Genomic DNA, 12,657 nt, shown 5'->3' with positions numbered 1-12,657 from the left:
GGTGAATATGATCTCCGGCTTCGATTTTATTTGATACATGTCACAATATCATCCTAAAGTATGTTTTTTCAATATAGTTTAATTATATTATTGAAATTTATTCGGGACTTTAGACGTGATGCGTTGGAGGAGAGGAGGAGCACTACCAGAGCCCTGCAAAATGACCTCCAGCAGGCCACAAATGTGCATGTGTCTGCTCAAATGGTCAGAAACAGACTCCATGAGGGTGGTATGAGGGCCCGACGTCCACAGGTGGGGGTTGTGCTTACAGCCCAACACCGTGCAGGACGTTTGGCATTTGCCAGAGAACACCAAGATTAGCAAATTCGCCACTGGCGCCCTGTGCTCTTCACAGATGAGAGCAGGTTCACACTGAGCACATGAGCACATGTGACAGACGTGACAGAGTCTGGAGACGCCGTGGAGAACGTTCTGCTGCCTGCACCATCCTCCAGCATGACCGGTTTGGCGGTGGGTCAGTCATGGTGTGGGGTGGCATTTCTTTGTGGGGCCGCACAGCCCTCCATGTGCTCGCCAGAGGTAGCCTGACTGCCATTAGGTACCGAGATGAGATCCTCAGAGCCCTTGTGAGACCATATGCTGACACATGCACATTTGTGGCCTGCTGGAGGTCATTTTGCAGGGCTCTGGTAGTGCTCATCCTTGCACAAAGGCGGAGGTAGCGGTCCTGCTGCTGGGTTGTTGCCCTCCTACGGCCTCCTCCACGTCTCCTGATGTACTGGCCTGTCTCCTGGTAGCGCCTCCATGCTCTGGACAATACGCTGACAGACACAGCAAACCTTCTTGCCACAGCTCGCATTGATGTGCCATCCTGGATGAGCTGCACTACCTGAGCCACTTGTGTGGGTTGTAGACTCCGTCTCATGCTACCACTAGAGTGAGAGCACCGCCAGCATTCAAAAGTAACCAAAACATCAGCCAGGAAGCATAGGAACTGAGAAGTGGTCTGTGGTCACCACCTGCAGAATCACTCCTTTATTGGGGGTGTCTTGCTAATTGCCTATAATTTCCACCTTTTGTCTATTCCATTTGCACAACAGCATGTGAAATTTATTGTCAATCAGTGTTGCTTCCAAAGTGGACAGTTTGATTTCACAGAAGTGTGATTGACTTGGAGTTACATTGTGTTGTTTAAGTGTTCCCTTTATTTTTTTGAGCAGTGTATATTGGTACCTCGGTGTAGACGCAATGTCGTTAGCCACACTTCGCCGTTTTTCAATGGAGCGTTTGTTCTGGGGACAGAGAGCAGGTCCAGGAAGGCCAGACTCCAGGCCTGATGTATTAGCGCTCATAATTAAACATTAGTCTCCCTCCTCAGGGAATAATGGCTCCATTTGATGTATGTCTTTTTGAATTCCCCTTTTTCCCCTGATAAAATGTCAAGCAGGAAATTACTCTCCAATCTAATTGACTTTAAAGTGGATGTCATCACACACAAAGTTAAAGCTAACTCTCTTTTTTTTCTCCTCCGTATTGGCATGAAATACGCCAGCATCACACAAAGTTAACGCTAACTGTCATTTTTCTCCTCCGTATTGGCATGAAATATACGCCAGCATCACACAATGTTAACGCTAACTGTCATTTTTCTCCTCCGTATTGGCATGAAATACGCCAGCATCACACAATGTTAACGCTAACTGTCATTTTTCTCCTCCGTATTGGCATGAAATACGCCAGCATCACACAATGTTAACGCTAACTGTCATTTTTCTCCTCCGTATTGGCATGAAATACGCCAGCATCACACAAAGTTAACGCTAACTGTCATTTTTCTCCTCCGTATTGGCATGAAATACGCCAGCATCACACAACGTTAACGCTAACTGTCATTTTTCCCCTCCGTATTGGCATGAAATACACCAGCTTTAGCAGATTTCCTCATTGCGGTTCACTCTCAGGCTGTGCAATCAATCCCGGGAATCTGGGGAAAGTGGTTTGATTAATAAGCCTGGATTCCGAGTGGCTCAATTAGAAAAGCCCTTGAGGTTTTCCACACGGTGACACAGGGGCACCGCTTCATCTGCTGTAATTTCAAATATGAATTACATCAGCCGTTTTTAGCTCTGGCCTGATAAAACCAGGTTAGCCTGAAGTTGATAGTTGATGGTGAGAGGATTGGTGCCACTGGGCCAAAGGGAAGAGTTGAGAATTACTGGAATCTTCTGTAATTTTGGTAATTAAGAGGTCGTCAATGGCAATCTATGTTAACTTTCGTAATTTATAATTGAATAACTTTTAAAAAATGATTCATATAAATAGTGTAAATGTTTTAATATCTGTGTCATGTTGTCTGAGTTTCTAGTAGATAGACCTTATTGTTCAAGAGAAAATAGCCTAATTGATGAAAAAAACATTAATCAACAATGGCATTATTTTCAATTAACTCTGCAACTCTTCCAACTATTGACTTTTCACAACTGATACCAGTTTGGCGACTAAACATTTACAACAAAGACATATTGACATGGTAAAATAAATGAAAGTGTGTAAAAAAACAAGTTTTTGATACACTGCCGATTTTGCAGGTTTTCCTACTTACAAAGCATGTAGAGGTCTGTAATTTTTATCATAGGTACACTTCAACTGTGAGAGACGGAATCTAAAACAAAAATCCAGAAAATCACATTGTATGATTTTTAAGTAATTAATTTGCATTTTATTGCATGTAAGTAGGAAAACCTGCAAAATCGGCAGTGTATCAAATACTTGTTCACCCCACTGTATATAAAGGATATTTCATGCTGAACCCCTCATATTAAACACCAATGGTATTCACTAAGTTGATGGTTTATATTTAGGATAATGTTTTACAGCAATGTCATATTTTATTTATATTTTTAAATATTATTTGATATTTTAAATGAGATAAGGCCACACAGAGGGCCAGAGATGATTACAGACACCTGTGATTTTCTGACGTATACAAAAAGGCCAATAGTGTTACAGCTGCTGGAGGTAGTCTCCCACAAGGATCCCCAAATACCCCACCCAGCCTCCTTAGCACCCCTGGACAAGTAAGGCTGGCGTGGTTTAAAGAATGAAGCCCTTAATTAAGCCCTTAACTCTGGATCTATAGCTCCCCTTTCGCCCGGAGGGAGGAAGAGATATGGAGGAGAGATCCAGTTTGGAACTAAGAGCTAACAACAGGAAGCAGTGAGCCAAAGCTTCGGTATCCATTCTGTATGGACGCTACCCAGACATAAAAACATTGGCACCTGACTGGAGTGAAGTGGACTTTATCACAGTGCCACTGTTAGTTCATTGTCCAGCAGGCTGTTTGTGTTCTCTCACAGTCCTGTCAGCCACTGCATTATGTCCTCAGAGCTGCAGATTTGTCAGTGCCAGCTTGCATCTCTTTCTTTCCCTTAAGAGGAACGGCTAAATACCACCGAACTTGGACTGTAGCCTACCCAGTGCCCACACACTTCAGACCTTAGGCAATCATTAGCATTCTGTATTAAACAGAGAGAGGAGAGGAAGAGAGGTTGATTCAAGTTTCAACTTGGAGAGTGAGCAGTAAGGTGAGGTAGAGGGAGAGAGGACATCCAGCTGGAACGGTATGTTTCAGTAGGGGTCCCTCCCTGTACTACACTGTACTGTAAATGTGCCATTTCAACCCCACTCCTCCCCCTCCCTCAGCCTGTCCCTTTAGGTTTAGCCCTCTGCTTGTTTTAGGCTCCCTCTTGTTATTCTTCCTGGGGATTTAGCTCTCATCAGAGGGCTTAAGAAGGGATTTGACACAGACCACAGATGGATGGATGGTGATATGTCCAGGTGTCTTCCGCGAGGGGAAGGAGGGAGACAGTCGGAGAGATAGTGAGGGAGGGAGACCTGCAGAGTGAGGGAGGGAAACAGACAGAGATACAGCGATATAGAGGGAGGGAGAAAGACTCCGAGAAGGAGATATAGAGAGGGAGAGAGCGAAAGGGAGGGAGGCTCCATTTCAGGGACTCTGTGGGAGAGGACAGAGCAGTCCACATGATTGTTCAGGTTTAATGCAGCTCTTCGAGTCTGGAGAGAGAGGACATGGCAGTGCTGTGCCACAATACAGGCAAGAGCCCCACTGTATTGTAATGGAGCATTATGGAGATGAAGGAGAGATGGTAGGTTTACCTGCATCCAGCTCCCTCAACCTCTTGGCCGGCTGCTACACCAGGTGCACTGCTGACACTATTGTCGTCTGATCCTCCTCGGAGCAGATACACTCTTGACAAATAAACACACATGCATGACTCACCGTCATTAACATGCATATCAACTCCATCCCAGGCTGTGGCAATCTGATTAAGTCTCAATCATAAACACCAATTAGTTTTTCTGACCCAAGAACAGGCGCTTTCTCTCCGTTTTCTTTCCTCTCTGATACAGTATTTGTGTGATTTTCCAGAATTTGTGTAACATTATTTAATCAGCTGTGTAATGAAAAACAAATAGTTTTGGCACAGCATGTGGGTGAGGGAGTAATTCCTATGCACAGCCACGCTCCCGTCCTTAACACTAGAACCGCTGGGCCTCGACGGGCCCCCTTCAAGCTAATGAGCAGTCGTTCTGACTGCAGCATTCTAACTGTGGAATTAATACATTTCATATATGCTATCATGAATTGGTTGTGTTTATGAAGGCCTTGGGTAACATTAGAATATATACACTGCTCAAAAAAATAAAGGGAACACTTAAACAACACAATGTAACTCCAAGTCAATCACACTTCTGTGAAATCAGACTGTCCACTTTGGAAGCAACACTGATTGACAATAAATTTCACATGCTGTTGTGCAAATGGAATAGACAAAAGGTGGAAATTATAGGCAATTAGCAAGACACCCCCAATAAAGGAGTGATTCTGCAGGTGGTGACCACAGACCACTTCTCAGTTCCTATGCTTCCTGGCTGATGTTTTGGTTACTTTTGAATGCTGGCGGTGCTCTCACTCTAGTGGTAGCATGAGACGGAGTCTACAACCCACACAAGTGGCTCAGGTAGTGCAGCTCATCCAGGATGGCACATCAATGCGAGCTGTGGCAAGAAGGTTTGCTGTGTCTGTCAGCGTAGTGTCCAGAGCATGGAGGCGCTACCAGGAGACAGGCCAGTACATCAGGAGACGTGGAGGAGGCCGTAGGAGGGCAACAACCCAGCAGCAGGACCGCTACCTCCGCCTTTGTGCAAGGATGAGCACTACCAGAGCCCTGCAAAATGACCTCCAGCAGGCCACAAATGTGCATGTGTCAGCATATGGTCTCACAAGGGCTCTGAGGATCTCATCTCGGTACCTAATGGCAGTCAGGCTACCTCTGGCGAGCACATGGAGGGCTGTGCGGCCCCACAAAGAAATGCCACCCCACACCATGACTGACCCACCGCCAAACCGGTCATGCTGGAGGATGGTGCAGGCAGCAGAACGTTCTCCACGGCGTCTCCAGACTCTGTCACGTCTGTCACATGTGCTCATGTGCTCAGTGTGAACCTGCTCTCATCTGTGAAGAGCACAGGGCGCCAGTGGCGAATTTGCTAATCTTGGTGTTCTCTGGCAAATGCCAAACGTCCTGCACGGTGTTGGGCTGTAAGCACAACCCCCACCTGTGGACGTCGGGCCCTCATACCACCCTCATGGAGTCTGTTTCTGACCATTTGAGCAGACACATGCACATTTGTGGCCTGCTGGAGGTCATTTTGCAGGGCTCTGGTAGTGCTCCTCCTTGCACAAAGGCGGAGGTAGCGGTCCTGCTGCTGGGTTGTTGCCCTCCTACGGCCTCCTCCACGTCTCCTGATGTACTGGCCTGTCTCCTGGTAGCGCCTCCATGCTCTGGACACTACGCTGACAGACACAGCAAACCTTCTTGCCACAGCTCGCATTGATGTGCCATCCTGGATGAGCTGCACTACCTGAGCCACTTGTGTGGGTTGTAGACTCCGTCTCATGCTACCACTAGAGTGAGAGCACCGCCAGCATTCAAAAGTGACCAAAACATCAGCCAGGAAGCATAGGAACTGAGAAATGGTCTGTGGTCACCACCTGCAGAATCACTCCTTTATTGGGGGTGTCTTGCTAATTGCCTATAATTTCCACCTTTTGTCTATTCCATTTGCACAACAGCATGTGAAATTTATTGTCAATCAGTGTTGCTTCCTAAGTGGACAGTTTGATTTCACAGAAGTGTGATTGACTTGGAGTTACATTGTGTTGTTTAAGTGTTCCCTTTATTTTTTTGAGCAGTGTATATAGAGATAGATCGATCATATTTTTTTATTTTTTTATTTTTTATATATAACACAATAGCATTTTCATTAGTTTATGTGTAGGCCTTCGTTAAAACCTATGAAACAGAATGCATATGTGTTAGAACATGGTAACAGATTGTACACAGCCTAAACACCATTAGAAGCGCCAAGTGGCCTTATGAGTTATGGAGTAAACATCTGTGCAGGTGCGTTATTTTGTGCAGAGGGAGGGAGCTCCCGTCTCACTTTGTTCATGGTGCCGGCCAGACTTGTTTTCTTTGCAAACAACTTGACAGTGAAGTGAAGAAATTGTCTTTGACTCCACAAGCCTCATCACCACATTCGCTCATCTGCTGCCCGATGTGGATATTTTTTTTACTGAAAGTTGTTCAGCATACATTTTGTACTGGTCCTACGTGGGAATCAAACCTACAACCCTGGCGTTGCAAGCACCATGCTGTACCAACTGAGCTACACGGGACTCATACAGTTACGCACGCGCTCACTGTGTAGGCTACTCCAAGTAGGTCAGAGTGGACTGAAGACTGCTTTGATTCAGTGGACTGATATAGGGTACATACCATTTTAAGATTAGAATTAGAATAGATCAATACAATAGAATGGCCTGCCCTGTTCTTCATTCACAATTGGTGATGACATTGCATTGTTTGCTTCTCCTTGCTCATCAACTCACCCATTCTCCCCCTTTCTCCCCATCATACGTTACTTCATTTTTAAAATCTTTTATATGTGTGAAATGAGTTTCGATATAGGTTCGGTTTCGAGACAGTTACCAGCTGGGCACTGCACTTTCAACTGTTGTAAGAAGGAGCGAGCAGGTCGTCCTGTCGGGAGGAGGAGGGGCAACGGGGGAAACTCAATTTCTGTTTGTGATATTAAGATTCTAAGACCAGTGTGTGTTTTATATATATATATATATATATATATATATACTTATTTATATTTATATATATATATACTTATTTATATTTATATATATATACTTATTTAGGAAAAGTCAAGGACAGAGGGGGATGACAAAAAAAATGGCAGAGTACATTTAAAAAATAAAAATAAACATCGGCAGTCTAAATGACTGCTTTAAGGGTTGTAGTGTTAGAGGCTGAGCAGCATGCTCCTGGCTGCTTCTCCTTCTCTCCCCCTCTCCCCTTCCCTATGGCCCATACCACAGGAACTGATGGATGAAAGCTCACGTTCCAAAGCCCTGTGTGTGTGTGCTTGAGGGTACCTGTGTGTGTGTGAGCCAAGAGCAAGATCATTAGCAATAGTGGCAGATCATTTCAGCGTTAGGAATGATGACATTGTGGCAATACTAAGACCTTATTAATACACATTGCCAATGACTGGAGGCTTCTGCATTGCCTGCCTGTTTCTCAAATTAATTCAGAGCTGTAAGCTGTTGGGATTTATCAGCCCTTTTCTAAAATACAGAAAACAGCTTCAGCTCAATTCTTGGCACGGAGGAAGGTCAAATTAGTTATACTAATGTTTACAAACAAGTTTGCTTTCGTAATGAAGTCATTGGGATGCCAGTTCAATTTGGGTGTTTGAGTAAAGTACATTTCCGTAGCACACACACACACACACACTCAGGGGATGTGTTTTTGGCTCTTACCCTCTGATCCCTCCAGCCCCCTGTAATAGCCAGACTGACTCATGTGGTGTTAATGACAGAAATCTGCCTGTGCTCTAATAACAATAGTGACACTAGCCATTATTTGTGGAGTCAATGATTATGCACCATTAGCAAGCTGACACGTAGCTATTAGTCCTGTTAGTGGGCACTGACACGCAGGTCCGATCAGGGCGACTCAGGAGAGTTATAGAAATAAGTCAGAGCAGCTCTGACCAGGACCTGCTGTTTAGAAAGTCATCAGACACCTACAGACACACACTGTGGACAGATAGTACAGGACATTGTAAAGACACACACACACACACACACTGTCAATTTGGTATGATGTTAAACAGATGTATTGTATGTGACATTCATAAGAGGAGAGGAAGGTTTAACCCCATGAATCAGTGGTTGACTTGTGGAGGAGGGAGCTCTCTAGGGAATGTTTGTGTGGGGGGGGGGGTTTGACTGAGTAAATTTGCGATGTTCTGTTCCTCTGCAGTGATGTTTGGAGTACCTGGGATTTTGTTTTCTATATTTTACATTTAAGTAATTTATCAGATGCTCTTATCCAGAGCGACTTACAGAAGAAATTAGAGTTAAGTGCCTTGCTCAAGGGCACATCATTTTTCACCTGTCGATGTCGGCTCTGGGATTCGACCCAGCAACCGTTTTGCTCTAAACCGCTAGGCTACCTGCCTCCCCTATGCTGCATTGGGGTTGTTTGGAGTACCTGAGTTAACTGTGTTGTCTTCTGTGTCTACAGTGGCATCGGGAGGAACTGGCCATGGGCGTCTGGAGGCAGCAGCATCCTGGCGGAGTACGGCACCCTGCACCTGGAGTTCATGCAGCTCTCCAAGCTGTCAGGGAACCCAGCCTTCGCAGAGAAGGTGAAAGCTAGGGAGCCACAGCACCGTCGTTTCCATTCCAGTGCATTAACACCAGTCTAAACTGAGCACTCAGCCAGCCTGACAATGTTATTCATAGCCGCAACCTTCATTACTATTCTTGTTAACTCCTGTTCCACAGATAAATGCCTTCTTTCCGCTATGATTCAGAGGCGTCTCTCTTATACCTCCCTTAACTGCCGTCCCTGCAGCAAGGCCATTTAAAGTGCATTACTGTGCCGTGCTGCTGGAAGATGAGGAGGCAATGAGGTTGCAGGAAGAAAGTAGAAACTCATTTCTCTGGTTCCGCCTCCTAGGTCATGAACATCCGGAAGGTTCTGAATCGCCTTGATAAGCCCCAGGGACTGTACCCCAACTACCTGAACCCTAACAGCGGACAGTGGGGACAACGTAAGTCCCCCTATCTCTCATCTGACCCTTCTCTCTCTCATCTCACCCCTCTCCTGTCTCATTCCTATCTCCCTCTCACCATCTCTCACCCCTCTCCTGTCTCATTCCTATCTCCCTCTCACCATCTCTCACCCCTCTCCTGTCTCATTCCTATCTCCCTCTCACATCTCTCACCCCTCTCCTGTCTCATTCCTATCTCTCTCACCATCTCTCACCCCTCTCATGTCTCATTCCTATCTCCCTCTCACCTCTCTCACCCCTCTCCTGTCTCATTCCTATCTCCCTCTCACCATCTCTCACCCCTCTCCTGTCTCATTCCTATCTCCCTCTCACCATCTCTCACCCCTCTCCTGTCTCATTCCTATCTCCCTCTCACATCTCTCACCCCTCTCCTGTCTCATTCCTATCTCTCTCACCATCTCTCACCCCTCTCCTGTCTCATTCCTTTCTCCCTCTCACCATCTCTCACCCCTCTCCTGTCTCATTCCTATCTCGCTCTCACCTCTCTCACCCCTCTTCTGTCTCATTCCTATCTCGCTCTCACCTCTCTCACCCCTCTCCTGTCTCATTCCTATCTCGCTCTCACCTCTCTCACCCCTCTCCTGTCTCATTCATTTCTCCCTCTCACATCTCTCACCCCTCTCCTGTCTCATTCCTATCTCCCTCTCACCATCTCTCATCCCTCTCCTGTCTCATTCCTATCTCCCTCTCACCTCTCTCACCCCTCTCCTGTCTCATTCCTATCTCCCTCTCACCTCTCTCACCCCTCTCCTGTCTCATTCCTATCTCCCTCTCACCATCTCTCACCCCTCTCCTGTCTCATTCCTTTCTCCCTCTCACCATCTCTCACCCATCTCCTGTCTCATTCCTATCTCGCTCTCACCTCTCTCACCCCTCTCCTGTCTCATTCCTATCTCCCTCTCACCTCTCTCACCCCTCTCCTGTCTCATTCCTATCTCCCTCTCACCATCTCTCACCCCTCTCCTGTCTCATTCCTATCTCGCTCTCACCATCTCTCACCCCTCTCCTGTCTCATTCCTATCTCGCTCTCACCTCTCTCACCCCTCTCCTGTCTCATTCCTATCTCCCTCTCACCTCTCTCACCCCTCTCCTGTCTCATTCCTATCTCCCTCTCACATCTCTCACCCCTCTCCTGTCTCATTCCTATCTCCCTCTCACCTCTCTCCTGTCTCATTCCTATCTCGCTCTCACCTCTCTCACCCCTCTTGTGTCTCATTCATTTTCCCTCTCTCACATCTCTCACCCCTCTCCTGTCTCATTCCTATCTCCCTCTCACCTCTCTCACCCCTCTCCTGTCTCATTCCTTTCTCCCTCTCACATCTCTCACCCCTCTCCTGTCTCATTCCTATCTCGCTCTCACATCTCTCACCCCTCTCCTGTCTCATTCCTATCTCCCTCTCACCTCTCTCACCCCTCTCCTGTCTCATTCCTATCTCCCTCTCTCCTCCCTCTACATCACTCTTTAACCGTCTCACCTCTATCTTCCATATGGCCCGTTCTCCTCTCTTTTCACCACTATCGTCCCTCTCTCCCATCTCACCTCATTCCATTTGCATTAGTGGTACACCAGTGGCTGTCAACTGCGGTTCCGCAGCCTGTAATTATCAAGCCATTTACAGCCAGGAAAGCCACGTCAGTCCAGTGGTACACATGACCTCTGATGGCGTGGGCTGTGCATTAGAATATTATGTAACTTAATGCCACACAGTGACATCAGGGAGAAAGAAGTGCCTGTGGCTAATGACAGTGCTTAAAAATGACTGTGTCTAAATGCTGCCAGTAAAGTAGTTAGTCTTCCAAGGCTACAGTTCATTCCTGATACCTCCACACAACACTACACTCTAACTCAAACACCTGCTCCTTTGACTTGGTAAATGAGTGTCATGCCACTCAGGCACCACAACAGTTCAGTACCCCTATCCCTGACTGGTATGGAGCCACTGCCACTGTGGTATTACCCAGCTCCAGCCAGGCCAACTCTTGACAAAACGAGCTCCATCCCCAAGGATTGCCTGATCTAGGCCACAGTGAGGTGGCTGGGGAGAGGCAGAGGTGGTGGTGGTGGTGGTGGGGGTGACAATGGAGGAACCCTGAAGTGTGTCCGTGCTCAGACAGCCCTGTGCCCAGCAGTTGCCGTGGATCCCCTCATTAATGAGTGTGTTTGTCTCTGAGCCCCACAAAAGGTCAATGAGATGCAAAGTCCAGATCAGCCCAGACCAGTCGCTAACTCAGACATACACTTCTGGCTGTAGCATAATGATGGACCCACTGCACCTCTCTCTCACACACACACCACACACACTCATTTGAATGCATATCTTAGCCATGTTGTTTGTTTTGCTATTCTATGTGGTACTACCTCCACTCCCCAGCCCCGTAGACAGACAGACAGACAGACAGACAGACAGACAGACAGACAGACAGACAGACAGACAGACAGACAGACAGACAGACAGACAGACAGACAGGCAGGCAGGCAGGCAGGCAGGCAGGCAGGCAGGCAGGCAGGCAGGCAGGCAGGCAGGCAGGCAGGCAGGCACACATACGCTCACACAGTCATTGTTCCTGCCCCCGATCAGTTTGGCCAGTCTCTCCCCAGTCCCCATGAACCAGCAGTCTAAACAGTCTGTTATCTTTGTGTGTCTTATAACTCTGTCATGCTAATGATCTATGATCATCCCAGTGTGAGGTCTGTGTGTGTTTGTGTCGTGTGTGTGACTCCTATGATTGAATGCCCCCTCTACGCCCTTGCTGAAATGTCACGTCTGATGAATACGCGTACTAACCGTCTTTGTGTTTGTCTCTGCTGTCGTCTCGGGTGGGCAGGCACAGAGGGACCGTGTTCACCCCTAATGACTGACTGCTGTGTGTCCAGCCTATCTCCTGCCACTGGGTGGATCTGTAGAAGGAGAGGAAGAGGAGGGCAGCCGTCCTGCTTGTCTCTCATTCTCTCTGACATATTCATTCATCCCATCTACTGCACTGCTCCCAGAGGGATTTTCTTTCTTTCTTTATATATTTTTCTCCCCATTTTCGTGGTATCCAATTGGTAGTTAGTCTTGTTCCATCGCTGCAACTCTCGTACGGACTCGGGAGAGGCGACGGTTGAGAGCCGTGCGTCCTCTGAAACACAACCTAGCCAAGCCACGCTGCTTCTTGACACAATGCCCGCTTAACCCGGAAGCCAGCCGCACCAATGTGTCGGAGGAAACACCGTATACCTGGCAATCGTGTCAGCGTGCATTGCGTCCGGCCCGCCACAGGAATCGCTAGTGTGTGATGGGACAAGAACATCCCTGCCGGCCAAACCCTCCCCTAACCCGGACGACGTTGTGCCAATTGTGCGCCGCCCCATGGGTCTCTCGGTCCTGGTCGGCTGCGACAGAGCATGGACTTGAACCAGGATCTCTAGTGGCACAGCTAGCAGTGTCTTAACACTTAACACTGCACAACTGG

At 47.3% G+C, this 12,657-nt stretch overlaps 1 protein-coding gene across 1 annotated transcript in view; it reads left to right on the top strand.

Annotated features, from left to right (window-relative positions):
- The window catches only part of LOC120024339 (mannosyl-oligosaccharide 1,2-alpha-mannosidase IA-like), a 180,364-nt gene that overhangs the window by 136,303 nt on the left and 31,404 nt on the right, over window positions 1-12,657 (top strand). Inside the window, exons 6-7 of the mRNA XM_038968561.1 lie at window positions 8,649-8,772; window positions 9,087-9,180. Coding sequence (XP_038824489.1) covers window positions 8,649-8,772; window positions 9,087-9,180 — 218 coding nt within the window. The remainder of the gene's footprint in view (window positions 1-8,648; window positions 8,773-9,086; window positions 9,181-12,657) is intronic.

The sequence above is a fragment of the Salvelinus namaycush genome, chromosome 29 (genome assembly GCF_016432855.1).
Source record: "Salvelinus namaycush isolate Seneca chromosome 29, SaNama_1.0, whole genome shotgun sequence".
NCBI classification, from domain to species: Eukaryota; Metazoa; Chordata; class Actinopteri; order Salmoniformes; family Salmonidae; genus Salvelinus; species Salvelinus namaycush.
This window is presented reverse-complemented; position numbering and strand designations above follow the sequence as displayed.